Source organism: Heteronotia binoei, chromosome 1, assembly GCF_032191835.1.
Source record: "Heteronotia binoei isolate CCM8104 ecotype False Entrance Well chromosome 1, APGP_CSIRO_Hbin_v1, whole genome shotgun sequence".
NCBI classification, from domain to species: domain Eukaryota; kingdom Metazoa; phylum Chordata; class Lepidosauria; order Squamata; family Gekkonidae; genus Heteronotia; species Heteronotia binoei.
This window is the reverse complement of record NC_083223.1, coordinates 250,124,929-250,151,453: the sequence shown is the minus strand read 5'-3', so window position 1 is coordinate 250,151,453 and position 26,525 is coordinate 250,124,929. Positions and strand designations below refer to the sequence as shown.

At 44.7% G+C, this 26,525-nt stretch overlaps 1 protein-coding gene across 1 annotated transcript; it reads right to left on the bottom strand.

Moving 5' to 3' along the window:
* LOC132579453 (transcriptional regulator ATRX-like) lies at window positions 1-26,525 on the bottom strand. Its single transcript, XM_060249868.1, has 9 exons — window positions 26,277-26,525; window positions 20,968-21,039; window positions 16,516-17,161; window positions 16,131-16,338; window positions 14,755-15,510; window positions 14,445-14,647; window positions 4,613-4,742; window positions 1,914-1,951; window positions 1-71 (listed from the first exon to the last, which is right to left on the bottom strand). Exons 1-9 carry the CDS (start codon window positions 26,508-26,510, stop codon window positions 1-3), a joined length of 2,358 nt encoding a protein of 785 aa, XP_060105851.1. The 5' UTR covers window positions 26,511-26,525.

Genomic DNA, 26,525 nt, shown 5'->3' with positions numbered 1-26,525 from the left:
TCAGTCATAAAAATCGTCTTTGTCATGTAGATCCCCGTCTTTATTTGCCTCTTCTGAGTCAGCCTCGAGTTCTGTGAAAGAAAGAAGACAATTCAGTCACCATGGTAAAAAGAGAGAGAGAGAGAGAGAGCTACCAGACCTCTGGCCTCCTTTTCCTCTGCAGAAAGGATCCACCAGCCTCCCTCACTCACAAAGATCTCAACCTTCTTTATCACTTTAATTACACAAAGATAATTGTCTTCCTAGGCTCTAATTCCATACTCACAGCTGTTACTAGTATGTGTTTAAATTTCTAAATTATCCCTCAACAGGCTTTGAAATGTTGTAGAGCTTTGCTGTATATGTACAGCGCCTGAAAAAGAAATCATCGCAGAACACCCAGAACTCACTGAAGCCGTTTAATACACTTACAAGTTCTTTAATGGTGTTCATTATGAGTACAGTTAAACACATGCAAAGTGTTTGTCATTTCCTCCAAGGCCTTTGCATTCAAGGTTTCCAACTGGCTGGCTTTCCAGTGGCAAGTGTTTCCCAGGGAACGATGGAGATACTGCACATGGCCAAGCCTGGGCTTTTGGGGTCCTGATTTTCTGTATACCCAGACTGTAGATTGATGCAATGCTTTCATTAGACCATTGGTTAAAATATGGGTTTTATTAATTAAAAATGAATACAGTGGAGGCAAGACAGAAAATGTAAAACACAGCTGCCAACAAAAAAAACTTCAGTCAAAATGAAATACTACTTTAATAAGTCCCAGTTCCTAGAATCTTCAAGAATCCTGATGCTCAGTCCTATCTCATTCATAGCAAATCCATGAGACAGCTGTGTGCATATCTGTAAAGAACACAGAAAGAAGGACTAGGTGAGAGAGAGAAAGAGAATGTAAGGAGGCAGCTTGGAGATCTCAGAGGATTGGCTACATCAGGGGTGTGTGGCCTAATATGCAGAGGAGCTCCTGCTAGAAAAAGAGCCCTGCTCAGGAGACATGGAAAAATGGGGCTGGATGCAGGGTGGGGAGGTGGGCTGGCAGGAACCAATGGTTATGAGCTCTGGAGAGAAGCTTTGGGAAAGACAAAAGGGGGCTTCATGGCAGGCAGGAGACAAGAAGCACATCAAAGCAATGTGAGGAGGAGAAAGGGGAATGTGGGTCATAGCAAGGGAAAGGGGAAGACTAATAAAATGGAGAAAGCTGCCAGCCTAAAAGAGCACATGTTGTCTCCTTAGTGGTGGAAGCAGGCTCAGATGGAAAAGCTGGCTAAATTCCAGATCTTATGTATCTAGTTTCCCACCGTCCAAACATGGCAGTTGCTTTTGGCTGCCTTTTCTTCTCCCTTTCCCTCTTTGCATTGTCTCAGTCAAAGAACAAGAGCTGTGCAATTCAGTCTGCATTAATACTTTCTGTTGGTTCTGCAGCTTGACTCTTCATCTCTGTCCCTGAGCAGAGGGGCTCTGCCTCTTGACTCCATATGCCCTGCCTTGGGTAGGTGAGTAGACCCTGGGCTGGGCTCTGCCTTGAATGGAATCTCCCCTTTCCAGATGTGTGCCTTCCAACCCTATACATCAGAACAAAGACACAGATTTACTTGATTTCTTACTAAACCCACTGGGGCAGGAATATGCCTTATATTTGGGGGGGGGGGGGTGGTGGTGTTAAACTAAACCCCAAAATGCAAGTGGGAGGCCTAGAATTTCCTAGAAGAAACTAAGTCCCTAAGCCTCACCTCAAAAAATTCACTCTTCCTGCACACTAGATTGTGACACAGTTTACAGCAAGAACAAAAAAGAAAACACACACAAATTCTAAATCGCCAGATCTTGAGTAAGGCACTCTTGGAGAAGCAAGCAACAAGTGGCATATTTTGTGCATACTGAAAAATTCAGCTTTCACTGCCCAGGATATGATCTCTCACCTTGGAAGTTTGGAGTCACAGTGTCTTCCTGCTGCTCCCTAGGAAGAAGGCAAACGAGACTTTGAAATTAGGCTCCACCCCCTACTCAGAATCTCTCTCGCACAGAGGAATAATGTCTCACTCTGCACTCCTATGTTTCAGAGCTATCAGAAAGTGGTGGCGGGATGTCTACTGGGCACTCCATTATACCCTATGGAAACCGGCCTTATATGGTATAGTGGAGAATCAATCCATGGGTATCTGAGGCTCTAGCAGGGCTATTTTTTTAGGCAGAAGCACCACATTTTCAGCGTAGCATCTGGTTCCTCTCTTTAAAAAAACAAACCCATAGGTTTCAAAAAAGGTTGGTCCAGGGGGTCCAATTCTATGAGCCCCAAAAGAAGGTGCCCCTATCCTCCATTATTTCCAATGGAGGGAAGACATTTAAAAGGCACATGGTCCCTTTAAATGTGATGGTCAGAATTCTCTTTGGAGTTCAATTGTGCTTGTCACAACCTTGCTTCTGGTCCCACCCCTGAAGTTCCCAGATATTTCTTGAGTTGGACCTGGAGTTCAACACTTATGCTGAATAGGCTCAATTCTAGAGATTCTTATGATCTGGCGGCAAAAAGGAGTATGAGTTGTCCCCAGGATTCTGAGAAAACTAGTATATGCAACAGTATTGAGCTGAATGCCAACCAATTTGTGTTTGTACCTTTGAACAAACAAAAATTTGAGTGATTCAGGGTGGGGGTGGGGGTTAGATTATAAAAATGTCTATAATTGATGCCAGCTAAATACACCACAAGGCTGTGTGTTATATTTTTAAATGAGGTGGACTCCAGGTTGGGGGAATTTCTGAAGATTTTGGGATGAAGCCTGGGGAGGACAGGGACCTCAGGGGGTGCAATGCCATAGAGGCCACCCACCAAAGCATCCACATTCTAGCAGGGCTAGAAGGAAGTGCGTCTCAAGGCAACTAGAGACAGGGCCTTTTCCACAATGGCCCCTATGTGGTGGAACCAGCTACCGGAAGAGGCGAGGGCCCTGCGGGACCTTGCTCAGTTCCGCAGGGCCTGTAAGACAGCCCTCTTCCGGTTAGCCTATGCCTGATGAGATAATGTAGCTACCAGATTTTTGTGTTTATACTGTATAGTTTAATGTTTAATTTTAAGGTTTTTAGGTTTTAATTGTCTGATTTTAGAGGTAATAACTTGCTCTGATTTTACTGTTTTATTGTTTTGTTGTTGTTGTGGGCCGCCCTGAGCCACTTGTGGGAAGGGCGGGATAGAAGTCACCAAATAAATAAATAAATAAATAATAAATTCTCCAGGGGAACTGTAGTCTGGAGATGAGATGTAATTCCAGATCCCCCAGGCTCCACTTGAAGGTTGGCATCCGTATTTGGGACAGAGGATACCTGGATAAGGTAGAAGACTGGATAAGTTTATCTGCAGCCTAGTTTTATGCATATTCGCTCAGAAGCAAGGTCCTACTAGGTTTGGGAAGACTTGCTCCCTGAACACATGATTATGTCACATTGCAGCACTATGAGCTGAGGGCCAGTAGATGGAGCCCTGACCTCACAACGGAGAGAGAGAAAAAAATCTGAAGTAAGGCAAAAAAATCTCTCAGAAAACTGGGATCATCTTCCAAAACTGGAGAATACTTTTACATTAATGCTAGTTCAGTAAGCAAAAGTTGCACATTTGAATAATTACTATTACAAATTAACTATAGTTACAATTGCTTTAATTCAAATAAATGGCTGCCATTTGAGCCAAAAACTGACTATTCCAATAATTTATAAATAATATTCACCTTTCCATAAATCTATCTTATTTAATATTTTTGCAGCTCTCCACCCCCCACCCCACCAAGTGGAAATTTGCAGAAATCTTTTCCACAAAGAAAGGTAGGCCTATTGATTGCCCAACCAATTTTGAGAAGTCATCCCCCCCCCCCCCGCCCCACATTTATGCCTGCATGAAAATGGAGAATCTGGGGGAAGTGATGCTAATTTTCAAGCTTCATTTATAACAAACTGTGGTATGGGCTGCCAAATAAATATTGCAAACAGCTTCATTTCTCTGCCTGAGTTATTTGTAAAACAAAGAGAAGGCAAAAAGAAAAATATAGCAGGTTCTCCTAAACATCACATTGGGCTTTAGTGCAGTACAGTGGTTGGAGTATGAAACCAGCATCCAGGAGACCTGGATTCAGATTCTCACTACCATGAAATTTGTTGAGTGATTTTTGGCCCAGACTCTCTCTCAGCCTAACCTACCTCACAGGATTGTTATGAGAATAAGAGGAAGGTGAGAGAATCATGGACACCGCTATGAGCTCCTTTGCAGAGAGTGGGATAAAAATGCATCAGATTCATTGTCTGATGAAGTGTGCATGCACACAAAAGTTGACATTCTGAATAAAACTTTGTTGGTCTTAAAGGTCCTACTGGGCTCCAACTTTGTTCTAATGCACCAGATAGTTAATAGTAGCAGGGAGAACAGCAAGAGAGAGCTCCCAGTCTGACTCAACTTGGCAGTGTTTAGGGGCACTGCCCAGGATGATCAGTTCTTGCCCAAGTCACAGTGAAATCAATTAGCAGCTTTACATGGCTACCATTCATTTCAATAGTTCTTTTGCAGGGGACCTTCCTCCTGAGTGGAGTGATGTTTCTTAAAGTGCAGCATGGCAAGGAGGACATAAAGATGTACCTTGTAGTTTCTGGTTTATTGGAGTGTGGAGCCAAGGATGCTTCAATATCTGTATCAGCTTCACTTTCCTCTTCTTCATTGTCTTCCTCCTCCTCTTCCTCCTCCTCCTCTTCCTCCTCACCAGTAGATTCTGTGTTTGGAAAGAATAAACATGAGTTGGAGAAATTTTCCTGAAGAAAGGGGGAAGGTAACACTGTTGCTATAAGTTTCCATGAGAAAGCTCCCCATTTGGACTAAAGAATCTTTGTTTAGCAGATTGTAAATTGACTCCCAAATAACCCTGTTTGCTACTCCACTGTCCTTTTATGTGATGTTAATGTGTATGTGTGTTGTATGTCTCAAGGACTTGATTTAGTTCAAAGGGTGGGCTAGAAAGTCTAAAGAAACATGGTGAGGTACAGAAAAGACATCTATTCCTATTTGCCAAGGACAGTCTGCTATCCTTGCTAAAAGCACTGTTCCCATTATGCTTTTTGCAGGGGGCACAGGTGCACAAGCATTATTCTTCCAGAGGAAGAGCAGACACATCTTGACCCAAGGTAAATGCATGTCACTGTGGGCTCCAAGATACTAAATACTGCCTGCTTCTTCACTATTTCCCCTAACCACCTATCCAGATAGCAAATACTACTGAATTCACTGGAGTCTCACATTCTGCAATAAGTAGAACTAGATCCATTAAACATGGCAACATTTATTTACTTGGAGAATTTTTAAGACTCACTCGCAACAACTTTTAGGGCAGGGGTGTCACACATGGCCCGGGAACCAAATCAGGCCCCCGGAGGGCTCCTATCAGGCCCCTGAGCAACTGGCTGTCATCTGCTTCCTTCTCCCTCTCTCTTACTTCCTTTTGCATAACAGCTTGCTTTGCAAAGCTTGCTCAATCACACAGCAGAGCAAAACCTCTATTTTCTCCATTAGTTGAGGCTCCTCCCTTGGGGAGGAAGGGGAGGGGAGGCAGAGCTTGCTTTGTCAGGCTTTCTCAATTGCACAGCAGAGCTACTGAGCCAAGCATCTCTTCTTTCTATTGGCTGAGGCTCCTCCTCCTCCTGGATCCCCAAGGAAGGAAGGAAAGAGGCAGATTGGTTGTTGTAGATTTTCCAGGCTGTGTGGCCATGGTCTTGGCATTGTGAGACGTGACGTTTCACCAGTAACCATGACTGGTATCCTCAGAGGTGGACCCAGAAAACTGGAGTTCTCTCTGGGTCAAATTGAGAAGAAGTTGGTAGGCAGGTGATTTATATCTACTCCAGCAGCTGGGGTAGGTGTGAGTCATTATCTTCTGGGTGCTTCCTGGGCTGTGACATGCTAATGGAGAAGCTTACCTGAGGGGGTTCTTTTGTATATGGATTGGCTATTGACATTCTAATCTTATCTGTAGTGCTGTTGTAAGGTGTAGGGCAGTGTTTCCCAATTGCAGGGTCATGACCTGGTACTGGGCCAGAGAAGCCTCGCTACCGGGTCACAAGAATAGCCAAAGCTAGCCCCACCCCATCTCTGTGTTGTGCAGAGAGGAGCTGGGTTGCCTCTCCTTCCTTCTCCCTCGCTCTCAGTGTTTGAGAGAAAAGCTGGCATCCACTGGCACTTTAGACCCATGAAGTGTTCTTCAAGGTATGAGCTTTCATGTGCCTTGCAGTATGTTCTTTTGGGGAGATTTCCCCGGGAGGTCTGGGCGGCAAAGAAGGGGGGGGGTTAGCTGGGAGGGGCAGGGATTGGGCATTCTAGTAGCTATATTTTTTTACCAAATGACCCCTGGGCAGAATTGTTGCTGGCTGAGGTCATCTGATGGTGAGGAAGGCTTTTTTTTCTTTGCCCCTGAATCGGAGATTCAGAGTAGCTTACAATCACTAATATTTTCTCCCACCACAACAGACAGCCTGTGAGATGGGTGGGGCTGAGAGGGCTTCCACAGCAGCTGCCCTTTCAAGGACAATTCCTGCGATAGCTATGGCTAACCCAAGGCCATTCCAGCAACTGCAAGTGGAGGAGTGGGGAATCAAACCTGTTTCTCCCAGATAAGAGTCCGCACACTTAACCACTACACCAAACTGGCTCTATTATAGATTATAGATACAAATCTATTATAGATTATATAATTATTATAGATACAACAAAATGCACACAAAAGCCTCTCTACCTCACAGTGTCCATTATAGTTCCCATGAGCTGGTACCAGATTTATTTATTTATTTATTTATTCATTCATTTTTATGGCATAACACATCTTCCCAGGTGTCTCCAAGGTCACGGCTACATCTTCCAGCCATAGCGGCCCATTACTATAGTGACCAGATAAGCAAGCTCCTAGTGATAGCTTGCATGTAGCAAGCTAGCATGAGTTTATGTTCTCCTTACTCCCTCCTGCACTTTCTTGATTAAAGCATGGTTACAAATAAGCATTTCAAAACCACAAACTAACATACAGTGGATATAGAACTTCATGGCAGAGAACCTGAAAACAACCAGTTAAACTGTTACTTTGATTCTCTCCTCCTGCTCACTTTGGCAGCACATATACTAAAATTGGAATGATCTCCTCCTTCCTGACACATGACTCTGGTGTCTTGTGATTTTCTGTCTTGTGGTAGCCCACTCAGTAGATCCTATGCTGTCACCTGGATGGTAAAAATGGGTCCTGAACCTAGAAAGGCAGAAGACCACTGCAGCCAACGTTATTAGTTTTTTATAGTTAAACAATTTTATTTGGTAATATATGGTAATTATATCCAATACTAATAAAATATTAATAAACACTATCTTCCCCATACATTACACTTTTCCCTCCTCCCCTCCCCCCAAATCTTGACTTCCGCCGGTGCCAATTGCCTAAAATTCTAATATCAAAAGGTATCTTTAACTTTAAAAGAATCTTATTTTAAAAAGGAATATATATATATATAATTTTGCAGAGAAATAAAAAACCCCACAATTCTCATACTTTATTTATTTATTTATTTATTTATTATTTATCTGAGATTTATATCCCGCCCTTCCCACTAGGTGGCTCAGGGCGGCTTACAACATGTAAAACTAACATAAAATATAAAATTAAGCATTAAATTAACATTTCATAATTTATAGTTAAAAATCTAAACAATTATTATATACATAAACATTAAAATCATACAGCGGTCTTAAAGCTACACTCGATTCAAATTCGATTTCAAATTCAGTATTTCGGTGTTCAGTGTTCGATGCCGGTTAGCTGTGGGCCAGCCGGAAGAGGGCTGTCTTACAGGCCCTGCAGAATTGGGTAAGGTCCCGCAGGGCCCTTACCTCTTCCGGCATCTGGTTCCACCAAGATGGGGCCATTACGGAGAAGGCCCTGTCCCTTGTAGCTTTCAAACGGGCTTCCTTTGGCCCGGGGACAACCAGGAGGTTTTGAGTTCCTGATCTCAGTGCTCCCTGGGAAACATGTGGGAAGAGACGGTCCCTCAGGTAGGCAGGTCCTAGGCCATATAGGGCTTTAAAGGTAATAACCAGCACCTTGTACCGAACTCGGTAAGGTATTGGTAGCCAGTGCAGAGCCCGAAGTCCCGGCTGAATGTGCTCCCACCTTGGGAGCCCCAATAACAACCGGGTGGCGGCGTTCTGCACCAGCTGCAATTTCCGGGTTCGTCACAGGGGCAGCCCCATGTAGAGGGCATTGCAGTAGTCCAACCTCGAGGTGACCGTAGCATGGATCACTGTTGCTAGATCATTGCACTCCAGGAAGGGAGCCAGCTGCCTTGCCCGCCTAAGATGGAAAAATGCAGACTTGGCAGTGGCTGCTATCTGGGCCTCCATTGTTAAGGAAGGTTCCAGAAGTACCCCCAGGCTCCTGACTCTATGCGTCGCAGTCAGCGGCGCACCGTCAAAAACTGGGAGGGGTATTTCCCTTCCCGGACCCCGACGGCCCAAGCAAAGGACCTCTGTCTTCGCCGGATTTAGCCGCAGCCCGCTCCGCTTGAGCCACCCAGCCACAGCCTGTAATGCCCGGTCCAGATTTTGTGAGGCGCAGACCCGCCGGTCATCCATAAGCAGATAAAGCTGGGTCCCACCCAGTTATTATAGTTCATCTTCTTTCTTCTTCTAAAAACCTAAGTGGTATTTTCAAAAATCACCCAATGTCCTTTTACTTTCCATTCTTTTTCTATATATCTTCTGAATTTATCCCAATCCATTTTAAATCCCTCTAAATCATAGTTTTTCAAGATTCTTGTAAGTTTATCCATTTCACTCCATGACATAACTTTTACAATCCAGTCTCATTTTTCTGGTATTTTATCTTGCTTCCATAACTGCGCATATAATGTCCCAGCAGCTGAAAGCAAGTACCAAATTACAGTTCTATCTTCTTTTGGAAATTTCTCTATTTGTAATCCCAATAGGAAAGTCTCTGGAGTTCTCTTAAATTCATATCCCAAGATTCTAGAAATTTCTTGTTGAATCATTTGCCAAAACTGTTTCGCTCTTTCACAAGTCCACCACATATGGTAGAAAGAACCTTCACGCTTTTTACATTTCCAACATCTATCTGGCATCTTATTGTTCATTTTTGCTAACTTTTTAGGAGTCATATACCACCTGTACATTTTATAACAGTTTTCTTTGATACTATAACACCAACGTTATTAGTTTTAATGGGCTGCTCCATTTTGGAGGACTTGTAACTTCCATATCACCTCCTGGGCAGTCCAATACAAACTGTGTTACAGTTTTCCAGATCCATGCTACGGTCACTTCAAGAAAAGATCACTGTAATGCTCTCTACATGGGGCTACCCTTGGCGCTGACTCGGAAACTACAGCTAGTGCAGAATGCTGCGGCACGGCTGTTAATGGGGCTCCCCCGGTGGGAACACATTTGACCAGTGCTGAGAGAGCTGCACTGGCTACCTATTGTGTTCTGAGTCCGTTTCAAGGTGTTGGTATTGACCTTTAAAGCCCTCTATGGTCAGGGGCCTGCCTATCTGCGGGACCGCCTTTCTCCACATGTTCCCCAGAGAGCACTGCATTCAGGGACAAAAAAATCTATTGTCCATCTCTGGACCAAAGGAGGCTAGGTTGCGGCTGACGTGAGCTAGAGCCTTCTCGGTGGCAGCTCCAGAATTATGGAATGCTCTCCTGGAGGCCATAAAGGCCCTGCAGGATCTCTCTACTTTCCGCAGGGCCTGTAAGACCGAACTGTTTCAACAGGCCTTTGAGATCTAACCTGGAGAGAGCTGCCACCCTACATCATTATAGAGTACTATGTGATCACCACTTATATTATATTGTAGTGATACAACACCATGAAATGAAATGTTTTTAAAATTTTAAATTGTAATTATCTTTTATTGGTTTTAATCTGTAAAAATGAATGTTGTTAGCAGCCCTGAGTCCGCTTGCGGAGAGGGTGGGATGGAAATTTAAAGTAATAAATAAATAATAAAACATTATTAAAGCATGCACTACAAATGCCAAATCTTTCTGCCTTTGGAAGGGGCAGACCAAGAAAGGTGATAAAATTAGCTCCTATCTGGCCCTCCAGTAGGAGCTGAATGTAAAGATTTAAAGCCCTAATTTTCCCTAGACAGCCATCTGTCTGCCACAGTTACATTGCTTCTCAAAGTAATACTGATGGAGTTATCTCTTTCTTGGACAAAACCAGCTACCCAAAGCACATCCACCATTATCTCCTCCTCCTCCTGAGATGCTGTTGTTAACCTTGGGCAATGGAAGCTGAAAACTAGTAAGACACAGGTTCTGCCACATAAGGATGGGATTTGGTGGTTTCCCTACTACTGGCGTAGCTGCAGATAAAGAACTGCGGCTACAGGGCCTCCACATAGCAGGTTTCTCTATTTTTTCTATCCCAACTCCTCGAAGTGGCCGTTTTGACTTTAAGAAGGCAGCTGGTTCTGAGGAAACAGCAACAGAAAACAGACAACAAGCTGAATTTGCAGAAACAAGAGAGTGTAGGGTTGTCAGATGTCCTCTTTTTTTGTGTCCATTCTCTTTTGAGCACTTTTTAAAAAAACTGATTAAAATTCCTCCTTTGGGGTGGGGAAATTAGGAATATTTCTAATTAATAGCTGTTGTGGAATTAGGGCTGGATTGAGTTTCAGTCCTCTGCTAAACCTATGCTGTTCCAATTTCTATAGTAATTAGCTTCTATAGTTAAAACTTTGGTTCTGTTTCGGATGATGTGATATTCCTGGTATAGATAATGCTGTAATGCCTTTTGCTTCACATGACTCTTGCCTTTTAGAATGTTTATAGGCTATCAAATGCTAAACAGACAGCGTATCAGAACGCAGCTTCCTGAACTCTCTTCATCACCCTAGCTCTCCCTGAGTTTCCTTGACCTTCATGATCCAGAGAGTCAGAATAGGCTGAGCTTTATTGTGAACATGTATGTCAGATGCTCGTCACAGAGTTAATTGGCAGTTACATTAACTCCTATGGTTGGGAAAGGGTACTTTATGATATGTGAATTTAGTCTAGTTCCTTGTTCTTCTGGCCAAGCACCAGGGCTTTCCCCCCCTGGAGGAATGCAGTAGAACTGAGTTCCGGAACCTCTTCATGAAAACAACATTCTCCAAAAATATTTTAAAGTTCTTGCGGTGCATCCATTCCCCCCCCTCCTCCATTTCCCTCTTGAGAGTTCCAGCATTTCTTTTTCCAGAAAAAAAAGCCCTGCAAAACACCCTGTGTTAAGGGACTTGACAGAATAATAAGGATCTATCCTTTATGAAATTACAGTGCAGTCTAACTGGATTTGCTTAATGTTGTATGCTGCATACCAGGTTCTTATGTTGTAAAGAATTTCCATCTAGGAAACAGTCTTCTTTTTTTGCTTTTCAAAATATGATAACCTTAAGAAGAGAGTTCCATTCCTGTTTCTCTACAAGGGCTCCAGATGCCTACTTCAGTGAAAAGTTGTCATGTGTCACAATGTAGCATCCTTCCTTTCTCTTCCCCCACCCCCCAAAGATGGTGTGATTCAGTAGCTCGCACAGACAAATAGATGCTGAAGTTTTACACAGTACACATCCAGTGGAATCTTACAGCATTTTCAAGCAATTTGCTTTTATGACAACTTTATGGCAGTTTTGCAGTACTGCTGTTCAGCAAAGCACTAGCTGCTTTTCAGTCTGTAGCCAATCATATTCATTTTAAAAGTAAACAGGAGGAGACGGATGAAACCAGAAGCAGAAATACATCTTGTAATTTGTTCCGCACGGTTTTAGAGTATTCCATGGGATGTTCTACTCCCTAGTTAAACACAGAAGCCTCTTGTCTTTGTAGTGCCATTTTCATAACACAACCAGCTTTGTTTTGCAGAATGTCCAGTTACAGAGAAAATGCAGGAGCTCCTAATTTTGCTTCTATATATTGGAGAATCAGTGATGAAAGGAGGGGAGCTTACCGTGTTCCATTCCATCAATTCTACCTGGGGTTGGGAAATACCTGGAGATTTGGGGAGTGGAGCCTGATGAGGGTGAGGTTTGGGAGGGGAGAAATTTTCAGTGGCATAGAATACCACAGAGTCCACCTTCCAAAGTGGCCCTTTTTTCAGAGAGGAAGTTATCTCATTGCCTGGAGATCAATCATAATAGTAGGAGATTCCCAGCCACCACCTGGAGGTTGGCAGCCATAGTTGTTAATGTCCTTCTGGAAATTTTAATATTTTTTCCCTGGAGGGAAGGGTTCTGGGGAAGAATTGGCAGGCTAAAGCACCCCTCCACGATTCCACCAAGTAAACACATTAATCATAAAATAATAGAGCTGGAAGGGACCTCCAGGGTCATCTAGTCCAACCCCCTGCACAATGCAGGAAACTCACAAATACCTCCCCCTAAATTCACAGGATCTTCATTGCTGTCGGATGGCCATCTAGCCTCTGTTTAAAAACCTCCAAGGAAGGAGAGCCCACCACCTCTTGAGGAAGCCTGTTCCACTAAGGAACCACTCTAATGATCAGGAAGTTCTTCCTAACATTGAACCGGAAATTCTTTTGATTTAATTTCAACCCATTGGTTCTGGTCCTACCTCATGGGGCCACAGAAAACAATTCTGCATCATCCTCTATATGACAGCCCTTCAAGTACTTGAAGATGGTGATCATATCACCTCTCAGCCGCCTCCTCCTCTCCAGGCTAAACATGCTCAGCTCCTTTAACCTTTCTTCATAGGACTTGGTCTCCAGACCCCTCACTATCTTCATTGCCCTCCTCTGGACCCATTCCAGCTTGTCTATATCCTTTTTAAAATGTGGTGCCCAAAACTGAACACAATACTCCAGGTGAAGTCTTACCAGAGCAGAGTAAAGCAAAACCATCACTTCGTGTGATCTGGACACTATGCTTCTGTTGATACAGCCCAAAATTGCATTTTGCCTTTTTAGCCACCACATCACATGGTTGCCTTATTTTGAATCGGACTACTGGTCATCAAAGTCAATACTGTCTACAAGGGTTGCCATTCTCCAGGTGGGACTGTCTCCAGGTGGAACTTACAATGGCTATCCAGACAACAGAGACCAGTTCTTCTGGAGAAAACAGTTCCTGTGGATGGTAGACACTATGCCATGGTATTATGCCTTGCTGATGTCCCTCTCCTCCCCAAACCCCATCCTTTACAGGCACCACTCCCAAATCTCCAGGAATTTTTCCAGCCCTGAAACTGGCAGTGGCTTTCCAGGATTAAAGTGATCCTTTAACTGGAGATGCTGGGGACTGAACCAAGCAGGGGCTAAATCAGTGAGTCACAACCCCTCCCCCACAAGGGCTCCACATTATCTCCACAAATACCAGTTCTGGGTGGGTCAATATCATGTGCCTCGTTCCCTCACCCCGATCCTGGTTTTAACTGGGGCACATAAAGATTAGCTTCACTTTTAGTCTCAGAAGGATTAGAGCTAATTGCAAATTAGGTGCGTATTTCTGGCTGGCCTTCTCTGCTCATGCACTCTATTCAATTGAAGATTTTGTTATTCACCTAAACTGTTTTTATCCTAGAATATGTCCTGTGGTTTGAGGTTTCTATGTGAACAAGTAAGGATGTAATTCTTCCTCTTTGGCTTGGGCCCTTACAGGTTGGTTAGGTTGCCATATTTCAGATGGAGTTCTCCTGGAATTACAACCAATCTCCATTCTACAGAGATCAGTTTCCCTGGAGAAAATGGCAGCTCTGGAGGGCACATTCTATGGCTTCACTTCCCCTCTGACCTCCCTCCTCTCCCCAAAAGCTGCCATCCCTTGGTGCCACCCCCAGTAATTGCCGAAGCCAGAGTTGACTACAACCTGGCTTGGTTTTGGGTCCTCTCTCCAGCCCTGAATTTATAGTCATGCTCAGGGCTTTTTTTTTGTAGCAGGAACTTATTTGCATATTAGGCCACACACCCCTGATGTAGCCAATCCTCCCGGAGCTTACAGTAGGCCCTGTACTAAGAGCCCTGTAAGCTCTTGGATGATTGGCTACATCAGGGGTGTGTGGCCTAATATGCAAAGGAACTCCTGCTACAAAAAAAGCCTGATGCTGCTCACAGTTTTGCTTTTTTTAATACATAAAAGGTTATCTAGCAACCTTAATGAGATTCAGGCAGTAAATATTGTTCCAAAAACATGTTTTAATATTGGAGTTTGGCAAAGAAATAAAATTTGTGAACACATCCTCTAGAGAATCCTGCCCATAGAATTAACCCTACACAAAGACCAAAAAGATGTCATCCTCAAGAAATGCAAGCAAGGCCCATGTTAGATCTCACAAGACAGCTGGCCTTTCCTATTTTGTGGGAAACTCTATGCACATTCTACTTCTAAACTGCTGATCTGTGATCAATACTCATCTTCAATTCAATAGACTTGTTCTGCTGATGATGCACATTTTGTCCTTGTTCCACACAGGATAGGAGGTGGAGGACTGGGAAAGACATTTTCTGTAGGCCACCTTGATAAGGCTTAGAAATCTAATTGGGGAAGGAATCCGAACATTACACTTACCTGCCTTGGTTGCTAGAGGCCCCTCACTCTGCAAACTGGGGGTTTGACAGTCCCCCCTATTGTCCCTTAAAGAAAAGAAAGCAACAATGTAATGGGAGGGAGGATCCATTCCCAGAAAGGGTAGAATAGGACTTTAGTCCCAGCCTTAACTATGCGGGAAGAAGAAACTTACTGCTCTGATGTGACGCCCATCTGGGGTACTATAATAACTTCATCCGAGCTGCTACTGGTACTGGCTGCTTCTTCTTTCTCTTTGAGGTAAGTGGGTCCCTCCTGGCTCCCATCAGTGCGCTCCAGGTCTCCTTCCTTGTCTCCACTGATGCCATTCTGGCTTTCCTCACTCCTGTCTGGCTTGCTAGTCTTCTCACTGGATTGTCCTTCTGCTTCTTGATCACTCTTTTCTTCCTCTCCATTACTACACTGCAAATTGCTTTTCTCCTTCACACTCTCCTCCTCCTGACTTCCTGGTCCCAAGTTTGCCTGGCCTTTCTCCTCTACTATGTCCTCCTCTAAATCTTCCTGGCCCTGATCAAAACACTCCAGGCTATTGTCTTCCCCAGCTGTGCCTACTTCACCCACACTGCTACCACCCTGGTTTCCTTGCCCCTGCTCCAGTCCTCTAGCCCTCTCACTTATCTCCTCATCTTCCTGAGCCCCTAGCTCCCTCAGAGGCCAACATTCCTCTGTAGTTTGTTCTAGCCCCAAATTCAGACTTCCTGTGGCTTCTCCCCCTTCTCCAAGGGCATCCAAATCCAATCTTTGTATGGCTTCTTCTCTTGATTCAACACTTATCCCCTTTTTGCTTTCCCCCTTTTCTCTGAGTTCTCCATTTCCTTGCTCTTCCCAGCAAAGTAGCATCTTCTCCCTCGATACCTTCCTAGATCCTTGAATTATCTCAATTTCTTCATGTTCCAGCAGTCTTGGGGATCTGGAAGTAGGAAGAGACAGAATTGTCAAACAGAAGCGCTCAGAAGAGAGTTGCCAGCCTCCAAGTGGGGCCTGGTGATCTCTCACTTTTACAACTGATCTCCAGCTGGCAGAGATCAGCTCTTCTGGAGAAAATGACTGCTTTGAAGGGTGGACTCTACAGCATTGCATCATGCTGAGCCCCCCCCCCCTCCCCAACCCCCCCGCTCTCCCAGATCCACCCCCAAAGTCTCCAGGTATTTTCCAACACAGATCTGGCAACGCTAGCTCAAAGGAACCTAGAGATCTACTGGAACTACAACCGATCTCCAGACAACATAAATCAGTTCCCCTGAAGAAAATGGATGTTTTGAAGGGTGGATTCGATGGTAATATACCTTGATGAGGTCACTCCCCTTCCCAAATCCCACCGTCCCCAGGCTTCACCCTTAAATTCTCCAGGTATTTCCCAATCCAGAGTTGTCAACTGTAGCCTGGACAGGCTCCATAGCTTCCTTGCTAGTTGAGGAAGGAATCAGGGTTGATTCCATACCAGATGACATTCCAGTACCAAGAGTGGGATGGGGAAAGTATCTGAAGTGACTTGGGGGATAAAAGGAGTCTTAGAAAACAGACCGGTACCTTTCCCAGGACATATGTGCACATTCCTCATTCGAGATCATTGTGGTGTCTGCATCCTGCTGCTTTGCCTTCATCCTTTGTTGCCTAGGCAAACCCTTGGTGTTCCTTTCAGCCACCCAGTGCCCAGAATTCACCTCAGCTGAGGAGGAGACTGAGGCACCTGAACTGTCATTGCCGGAAAGCATCAGTGGCAGCCCAAGGTGGCTTTCTGGAAGTGGCCAGAAGAAGAGGGGAGGAAGTTGGAATTTCATGTCAGCTTCAGCCTCAGAAGCAATAGATAGATGGGAAAGCTTCTGAGGAAGAACAGAGTACCAGACCCAATGGCAGAGTTCCCACCTCAATTTCCCCTAGGGGTTTTCAAGAGTCAAATCAATGTTGACCTCACCATCCACATGGCTGGGTGCCTCTCCACGCAGCCTCAGATGATAGGAAAGCCCTGCTGGGTCACATGGCAGACGGTGGCCTTCCCTCTTCATAGCCATGTCATGATGCTCCTCTGCTGAGCCTCCCCTGCTGAGATTGGAGTGCCTCTTTGCCTGTTTGCCCTGAAGAGTATTGCTGACCATGGGACTGCCTATGGTCTGACCCTCAAGTGCCTGGGCCATGACAGGCTCCAGCCATTCTTCTGGGAGACGACGGCCTCTCCCTAATACAGTGGTCTTACCAGGGACTGGCCAAGGCTGAGAGGATGAAGAATGGCTTCTTCCTTGACCAGGAAAGAGCCAGGCCTTTTTATTCTTCTGCAGTCTCTGTGGAGACCACGGGGGAGGGAAGGCTGGGCCACCATGTTTTCTGACAGGGTGAGCTGTGGGGGAATAGAAAGGATGGTCAAAGGAGGCTTTGCTCTGCTTATACTCCCAAAACCCTGGCCCTAGTCTCCCTTGAGCTCCTGTGGCATGGGTTGGCGCTATGTCAAAAGGAGATAAGTTCAATGGTTCACTCTGGTACTCAATTTCTAAAGGCAACTGCCCATCCCAGTCAGCAAAGAGTGGCCTTGTCAGCAATTCCGGGGGCTTCTCTGAGACCAGACCCTAGATGCAAAAAGCAACAAAAAGGTAAATGAGGTCTGAGATGGAAAAAAGTGTAATCCTTGTTCACATACTCTACATAAATAACCCTACCAAGCTTGGGGATTTTCTTTGTTTCTTGACATGCCAAAGTACTGTGAGGTTTAATTAAAAAAATAGAGATTACCTGAGCAATTAAACACGAACAGCTGAATTCAACTGGGGTCTGAATGCCAAATATCAGCTGTTTGTGAAATTTCATATTAGAATTTAACCCTGTTGAATCAGATGAAAGGAAATCAAAGATCTTAGGCACACAGAGGGATGAAACCGGCTAAGGGGGAATCAGCATGGCTTCTGCAAAGGGAAAGTCCTGCCTCTCCAACCTTTGAGTTCTTTGAGAAAGTGAACAAGCATGCAGTCAATTATGACCTGATAGACATTGTATACATGGACTTTCAGAAGGCTTTTGACAAGATGCCTCACCAAAGATTCCTCCTGAGTAAATTTAGCTATCATGAGACAAGAAGACAGGTTCTCTTATGGAGTAAAAGCTAGTTAAATGACAGGAGGTAAACTGTATGAATCAATGGACTGTTGTCACAATGGAGGAAAGTAAGGAGTGGGGTCCCACAAGGATTGGTACTGGGACCAGTACAATTTAATTTATTCATAAATTATCTGGAACTAGGGGTGAGCAGTATAGTGGCCAAATTTGCAGAGGAAACAAAATTATTCAGGACGGTTGAAAACCAAGGCTGACTGTGAAGAGCTCCAAGAGGACCTCCACAAGCTGGGTGAGTGGCACATTATGGCACATTAAGTTCAATGTTTATTTTGCTGCCCTAATCCATTTAGGGCCCTGCAGCCAGTTTTACTTAAAGAAAGAGATTCAGATCATTTATCTAGCACATCATGGCTAGTTTGGCTCCACTTTTCTTTTCTTTTCTTTACTTTTGAACTGTTGGCTGTTTCAAAAAAGCAGGGTAGAAAATGATTAATTTGGCCAGTTCATGCTTAATATTATAACTTTGACATATTGTCATTTAGCCTAAACACACGCAGAAACTAAGACTCACTAGATAAAATGACTAATTCTTGTTGATTAATTAATTAACTCCACATAAATGTGTATAAGAATTAGAATAGCATTCTCTTTTGGGCTGCTTCCACATGCAAGTTTTGATTTTATTTGGCATCCACATGACCAGAGGTTTTGTTTCCCAAGTATCCACATGAAGCCATCTTCTAAAGCTTTTCTATGGTTTTCCCCCAGCCTGGATTTCTTCCACACAAGAAAATGAGACTCTTTAAGCTCTTCTTGCTGCTGTGAAGGCAGCAGCATTTGTAGGTGTAGCAGAGCATCCACAAACAAGTTTTTCCCATATGTTCCTTACTTCAGCCGTCTATGGCTGCTATGACCTCCCTGCCAATGGACTTGTGGTGGGGCTTAAAATTGATATCTGCTAGATCATGATAGCATTGTTACATATAATGGTCTACTAGTTTAATCTTTCGTTCCTAAAAATGTTTCTTGCCTTTTCATTGTGGAGTTATAAGGGAAAATGTAAAACCAGTACCTTTCCCTTCATAACTCTGCAACAAAAAGGGTCAGGAGGCATACTTCCTTAAAAATGAGAGCTGGGAATTCAGAGGACCTTGTAAGCAGATCATTATGCTACAGCAAAGAAGCCTTCCAGTGGCAGGGCCCAGGGTGGGGTGGCAGCAGGGGCTGAAGCAAGGAGACTGTGGAGAAAACTGCCATATGGAGGTTCCATTACAACAGAAAATGCCTCTGTGTTTGTAGTGGCAATGAAAGCTACATGAAGCGTCATCGCTATGTGGAAGTAGACTTTGTTTTTAGAAGATAGGCAGTGTTACAGAAACTATAATGAGAAGAAGCCAGTGTCTTATGTATAATGATCAGGATGTTGATCTAGAATCTGGGATTTGAATCTTCACTCTGCCTTGGAAACTTGCTGGGTGACCTGGGGCCAATCACAGACTCCAAGCTTAACCTATCTCACAGGATTGTTGTGAGGATAAAATGAAGAAGAGAATGTGTGAATAGGGTTGCCAAGTCCAATTAAATAAATATCTGGGGACTTTGGGGATGGAGCCAGGAGCAAGGTTGTGACAAGCATAATTGAACTCCAAAGGGCATTCTGGCCATCACATTTAAAGGGACCTATGTGGAAAGCTACATTGCGTCCTGTTATGTGGAAAGCTACATTATGTGGAAAGCTACATTGGGTCCTGTTATGTGGAAAGCTACATTATGTGGAAAGCTACATTGGGTCCTGTGTAACTGTTACTGAAAGCTACATTATGTGGAAAGCTACATTGGGTTGCTGTGTAACTGTTAGTAGGCCTGTTATGTATTTGCTGTGTTCAGAGTTGCTAATTCCCAGGTAGGGCAGGCCCCTGGTTTGGAGGCCCTCCACCCACTTCAGGGACATCAGAAAGCTGGGGTGGGGAATGGAGAATGTCTGCTGGGCACTCCAATTTTCCCTATGGAAACTAATTCCCATAGGGTATAATGGAGAACTCATCCACGAGTATCTGAGGCTCTAGGGGGCTGTTTTTTGAGGTAGAGGCACCAAATTTGCAGCATAGCATCCAGTCCCTCTCCTCTAAATACCCTCCAAGTTTAAAAAATATTAGACCAGGGGTCCAATTCTATGAGCCCCAAAAGAAGGTGCCCTATTATTTGCTATTGAGGGAAGGCATTTAAAATGTGTGCAGTCCCTTTAAATGTGATGGCCAGAACTCCCTTTGGAATTCAATTATGCTTGTCGCAACCTTGCTCCTAACTCCACCCCAAAGGTCTCCTGGCAACACCCTCAAAGTCCCCAGATATTTCCAGAGTCGGACCTGGCAACCCTAGGCCTAGTGCAGCCTACAGGCCCCAGGGAAGCCTGTATTGGAATAGTAACAGAGCCTACATTTCCCAGGATCCCTTCTGTTCCTCTGATAAGGTGGCAGCGGTTTTGGTGGAAAAACTTGCCCAGTGGGGAGGGACCTGGAAGGAAAAGAATAAATAGGTTCAGCTGGGAGAGAGGTTGTTCTCTCTGAAAAGATGGCCTTGGGTCAGCCATAGCTTTCATAGCTGTCCTTAAAAGGGCAGCTGCTGTAAAAGCACTCTCAGCCCCACCTACCTCACAGGGTGTTTATTGGGGGGGGGGGAGGTAGAGGAGATTGTGACCGCTCTGAGACTCTGATATTCAAAGTATAGGGTGGGATATAAATCCAAAATTATCTTCTTCTTTAAAAGTTTGGGCTAGAGTGAGGTCACATCTGGAAGAAATCCCCCACTTGAGAGTGGTGGGTGAGTCTCTTGGTATTAAAAGAAGGGAATGTTTAGTTAGTCACATCAGGACTTTTATTTCTTTGTACCAACCTTTACTGTCTTCAAGTTTCACTGTGGCACTAAAAGTTTCTACAAACCACCTGTTGTTTTTTGAGCACTTATAATAAACTTGTTATTGTTATACTGCCTGGGTCCTCAGGACTCTTTAGTCACAGATAGAAGGTGTTTTGTTAAGAAGGAAGACACAGGGTCGGTGCTCTGGGTCTTTCCAGACTGACCCATACCAGAGTGGTGGTAGCCAGTAGAAGGCCCTTCCTGGACCCCTGCTGTGTGACACTGACTAAACACTGTAATTTTGAAAATCTAAAAATACTGGAATTTGAGTTTGAAAAATTTGTGCAGCCTTGAATGGACAGGAATTTTTTTCCAGCTTTAACAGCAAAGCCAATATAGTTTCTACAAGGAATATACTTTGCCTAGAGAATCTTATTCCCATCTTGTGGCCACCTGAACCACTTACCTGCCTCCTACTAGCTCCCAGGTGCTTTGGCAGGTCCCCCTTCAGCCTCTGCAGGAATTCTTCATAATCTCTCTAAGACAAAAGGCAGTTTTTGGTCTTGGTTTCTGATTCCCCCTCTATCTGCCAAAGAGGCTCAATTTAACTCTTTTAAACTTCAGACCAGATTTCCTTCCCATCACAGAAAAGACTTGCCATGCTGGGTCATATCAAAAGTCCATGTGGTCAGGCATTGTGCTTTTTTCTAACAGGGCCACACAAATGAAAGAACAAAGGCTTAAGTTTAAGTCAAGGCTTAACCAATGTGAGATTCTGGGAGTCTGAGGAAAATAGTTCCCAGGATTGTTATTTCTCTAAAACTCATGTTTGCAGGTCTCAATTCAGCTTGTGACTTGGGGAGATGGAAACTCACTCCAGACAGTCATTATTTTTTACCCCACTGAGGCCAACGTTTAGCTCCCAGTTTGAGCTAGTTTGGTGTAGTGGTCGGGACTTTTTTTGTAGCAGGAACTTCTTTGCATATTAGGCCACACACTCCCAAGGTAGCCAATCTTCCAAGATCTTACAGGGCCTACTGTAAGCTCCAGGAGGATTGACTACATCAGGAGTGTGTGGCCTAATATGCAAAGGAGCTCCTGCTAAAAGAAACCCCCAACCCTGGTAGTAGTTAAGCATGTGGACTCTTATCTGGGAAAACCTGGTCTGATTCCCCATGCCGCCACTTGCAGCTGCTGGAATGGCCTTGGGTCTGCCATAGCTCTTGCAGAGTTGTCCTTGAAAGGGCAGCTTCTGTGAGAGCTCTCACATCCCCAGCCACTTCACAGGGTGTCTGTTGTGGGGGAGAAAGAGAAAGGAGATTGTGAGTTGCTCTGAGACACTGAAATTCGGAGTGGAGGGCAAGATATAAATCCAATATCTTCTTCTCCCCCATCACCTGTGCAGTGGGGTTGCCAACCTCTAGATGGCAGTTTGAGATCTCCTGGGATTACAACTGTTCTCCAGGTAACAGAGATCAGTTCACCAAAAAAAATTGCCACTTTGGAAGGTGGATTCTATGGCATTATACCTCTCATCAGGCAATGGCCCTCCCCAATTTGTCCAGCCCGGCCAGAAGATCTGCTCTGGTAAGAGAGAGTGAGGGGGAGGAGGGACCTTTTGTAGGTAAAAGCTGTTTTCAGTTCCCTGCTAGCTGACAGTGTGTCATTGTTTCTGGCCAGGGAGGTTATTAGCATTTCTAAAGGGTTAGCCCTGACCTGGAAAAAACACTGGCTGCTCAGTCAAAACAAAAAAAGAGCAGCTTCTCCATTCCTTCATGCAGCCTCTGAATGGAGCTTACTTCAGGTTTCCTCTGAAGTAAGGTCTACTGTGTTAAACTGCCACCTGCCAGCCCCCTTGGTTACTATCCTGTTTATACTCCGCTTAAGTCCCTCCCCTCCTCAAACCACAACTTCCTCAGGCTCTCCCCCAGAAATCTCCAGGTATTCCCCCGCCTGGAGCTGGCAAGCCCCCTGTGTAACCACCTCCCGATCTTATTAATACTATTAATTAATTACACATCGTGTGTTTTTAACAATTTCATCAAGAGACCACAGCCTATCAGATTAATGTGTAACCCATTTAATTTTTACTTTAACATATTATTAAATTTTTAATATTAACATATTAAAAGATTTAGAATTTAAGGCCTAGGGAGCAAAAGGACATAGAGCACTTAGTCATATTGCTCCTGTGCAAGATCCCACCCCCACCCCCACCCCCCAGTCAGTTGGGCCTGCAGCAGGAGAAAGAAGGCCTAGAACTGGACAGAGGGAACTGCTAATTTCTTTGTCGGACCAAGTCAGAGGGGGGAAAAGCAGCAGCAGGAAGAGGCATTGAAGAGGGGAAGAAACAGCCCTGCACTTCTTTAATGTAAGTTTTTGGAGTTTCTCTTTGGACTTGCCCTTCCTGAAGGGCGCTGATAGGCTTCCCAAACCCCAGGTCCCAAAGGGGGATCCCCCGGTTTTACAGGCTTCCCCCCTCCCCCCAGCCAGCTGGCCAGCGGGGGAAGCCCCGCCCCCAGAGCCATCATGCACCTCCATGAACAATTCCCATAGGGAATGATGGGGAATTGATCTGCGGGTATCGGGGCTCTGGGGGGCTGTTTTTTGAGATAGAGGCACCAAATTTTCAGTATAGCATCTAGTGCCTCTCCCCAAAATACCTCCCAAGTTTCAAAAAGATTGGACCAGGGGGTCCAATTCTATGAGCCCCAAAAGAAGGTGCCCCTATCCTTCATTATTTCCTATGGAAGGAAGGCATTTAAAATTTGTGCAGTCCCCTTAAATGTGATGGCCAGAACTCCCTTGGAGTTCAATTATGCTTGTCACACCCTTGCTCTTGGCTCCGCCCCCAATGTCTCCTGGCTCCACCCCCAAAGTCCCCAGATATTTCTTAAATTGGACTTGGCAACCCTAGGCGCTGAAGTTCCTATTTCTACAAATGGTGCTATGTCCACATCCCTTATGATTCAGATTTACCTCTAGTTGTAAAGTTGTTAGATTTATGAGAAATGTTTTGTTATCCAGAAACCTGTGACTCCTGGTTTGTTTTTTTTAAAGCAATCTCACATTGCTCCTGTATTAAAAAAGGTAAAGGTAGTCCCCTGTGCAAGCACCACTCGTTTCCGACTCTGGGGTGACGTTCCTTTCACAACGTTTTCATGGCAGACTTTTTACGGGGTGGTTTGCCGTTGCCTTCCCCAGTCATCTACACTTCCTGCACCCCCCCAGCAAGCTGGGTACTCATTTTACCGGCCTCGGAAGGATGGAAGGCTGAGTTGACCTTGAGCCAGCTATCTGAACTCAGCTTCCGCCAGAATTGAACTCAGGTCGTGAGCAAAGCTTAGGACTGCAGTACTGCAGCTTTACCACTCTGCGCCACGGGGCTCCTGTATTACCCTGTGCAAATTTAAGCCCTAGGATTTATGAGAAATATTATCTGGAAACCTGTAACATCTGGAATTTTTTTTTTCTTTTTGAAGCAATTTCACATCAAAGTGTAACCCATTGGCATTTTTTACTTTAAGATTTTATTTCTATTAAAAGATTTAGAATTTAAGACCTAGAGATCAAAAGGCCAGATTACAGACACATTGCTCCTGTATTATCCTCTGCAAAAGAAGGCCTATTGGTGGACAGAGGGAACTGCCGAATTCTTTGCCTGCCCAAGAGCAGGAGGAAAAGCTATTGAACGGCATACGGGAGGGAAGCAGCCCTTCACTACTTTACTTAACATTTTAGACTTTCTCTTTTCCTTATGCTACTGGGCTCTGTTTTCTAGACCTCACCTTTGTTCTTCGTGCCCTTTCTGAAGGGCACCGAAGTTCCTGTCTCTACAAATGGTGTTATGTTCACAGCCATTTATGATCCAGATTTAGATCTAGTTGTAGAGTTGTTAGGTTTATGAGAAATGTTTTGTTATCTGGAAACCAGTAACACTTCGATTTTTTTTTTTCTTTCTGAAGCAATTTCACATCAAAGTGTAACCCATGTCGTTTTTACGTTAACATGTTTGTATTTCTATGAAAAGATTTAGAATTTAAGGCCTAGGGAGCGTAGGCACTTAGTCACATTGCTCCTGTATTAACCTCTGCGAGAGCCTCACCCCCTCAGTCCGTTGGGCCTGCAGCAAGAGAAAGAAGGCCTAGAGCTGGAGAGAGGGAACTTTGCTGGCTCAAAGGGGCGGGGGGGGGGAGGATCCAGAGCAGCAGCAGCAAGAGCCACTGAAGAGCATATGGGAAAGGAACAGCCCTGCATTTCTTTAACTTGACATTTTGGACTTTATCTTTTCCTTATGTTCAGGGCTTTTATTGTAGCAGGAACTCCTTTGCATATTAGGCCACACCCCTCTTGTGTAGCCAATCCTCCAAGAGCTTACAGTAGGCCCTGTAAGTTCTTAAAGGACTGGCTACATAACAGGAGTGTGGCCTAATATGCAAAGGAGTTCCTGCTACCAAAAAGCCCTGCTTTTACTTGGCCGTGTGTTTTCTAGGACTTGCCATTGTTCTGAGTGCCCTTTTTGAATGGTGACATGTTCACAGTAGGCATGGACACGAACTGAACCATGAATCGTGATTCGTGCATGAATTGAGCTGATTAGTGGATCACTTTGAACTGCTTCTGACCATGGTGTTTTGTTTTTGGCAGTTCATTTTCCCAGACAGCCTGGCACTGATTCAATCAATTGCCAGACAATGCTGCGAGTGGACTTCCAGGAGCCATAGAAATACCCATAGCAGGTGTCCATAGCTTGATTGGCAGCTCCAGAAGCCAATCACAGAGCTCCCATTCTGCAGTGCGAAGAGTTGTCAGTGAGAGCTGAAACTGAGTTTTCCTGGGGGCACCTGCTTTGGGGGGCTAGAACTTGGACATTCCAAATCCAATTTTGCCAAACTTGGGGGGGGGGGGATAGAGGACAGGCTGCTGAAGACTCCTGGTGAATTTAACACCTCACGAACCAACAAATGGGGTCAGAAATCAGTTGAATCACAAAACAAAATGAACCATTTCCCCCAGTCTGTGCCCATCCCTAGTTCACAGCCATTATGTTCCAGATTTACCTCTAGATACAAAGTTGTTAGATTTATGATAAATGTTTCATTATCTGAAAACCTCTAATGCCTGGGTTTTTTTTCTTTATGAAGTAATTTCACATTTGCTTGCCAAGTAGGGATGCCAGCCTCCAAGTGGGACTTGGGGATCCCCTGGGATTACAGCTCATTTCAAGACTACAGAGATCAGTTCCCCTGAAGAAAAAAGTCTGCTGTTGAGGGTGGCCTTTGTGGCATGATTGCCCTGAGGTCCTTGTCCTCCTCAGGCGCCAGCCCCAAATTTCCAGGAGTTTCACAACCTGGAGTTGGCAACCCTAACCTCTCATTCCCTGCCAGTGGCCAGGGGGGACGTGGCTACCCTGGCAACAAGGGTGCTGTCATTTATTGATTTGAATCCCAACTCGCCAATTGAAAAGGTAATTTTGGAGAGGGATCTATGGGTTTTGCTGATTATACAAGCATGCCCTGGAGTCATTTCATCTTGGGTTGGTTTGTATTCTTTACTACTTCTAGCAAAATTCTGATCTCTTCTGCTTAACAAGCATAAATTCAGTTGCATCTCCATTCTGGAAAACTTTTAATCAGTTGAAATTCTGCCAGTTGTCAACATGTATAACACGCAACAGCAGAGCCTGAAAAAGATGCAGGTACCCTGCTGCTGAATTCTCATCTGTGTCCCTGGCTGGCTCACCATAATCCCTGCCAACTCTCTGGCTATCCTCACCTTCCTCCTCCTCAGAGCATCCACCTTGGCTGCCAGATCTGCTAACTGGGCCTCCAGTCCTGCAAAGTCTTGCAGCAGCTGCTGGTTCCGGATCCGGGCTTGGCTCTCACGCATGCATAGCTCTGTCCAAACTCTGCATAGGTCAGCTTTTTGGGTCTTTGGGTGGAGGAGAGATAGGGAGGGTATCTTGACACTACAGGGGTCCAGAGGAGGAAAAGGCAATGATCCAGTCATTGGAGGGGGAAAAGG

What these genes read in the sequence shown, in the direction of transcription:
- LOC132579453 (XM_060249868.1), bottom strand. Translation starts at nt 26,510, where the DNA reads ATGACTGGATCATTGCCTTTTCCTCCTCTGGACCCCTGTAGTGTCAAG. An exon ending in TGGGAGCTAGTAGGAGGCAG is followed by an intron (nt 17,162 to 20,967) that starts GTAAGTGGTTCA and finishes TTTTGCATCTAG; the next exon opens with GGTCTGGTCTCAGAGAAGCC. An exon ending in AATAAACCAGAAACTACAAG is followed by an intron (nt 1,952 to 4,612) that starts GTACATCTTTAT and finishes CCTTCTTCCTAG; the next exon opens with GGAGCAGCAGGAAGACACTG.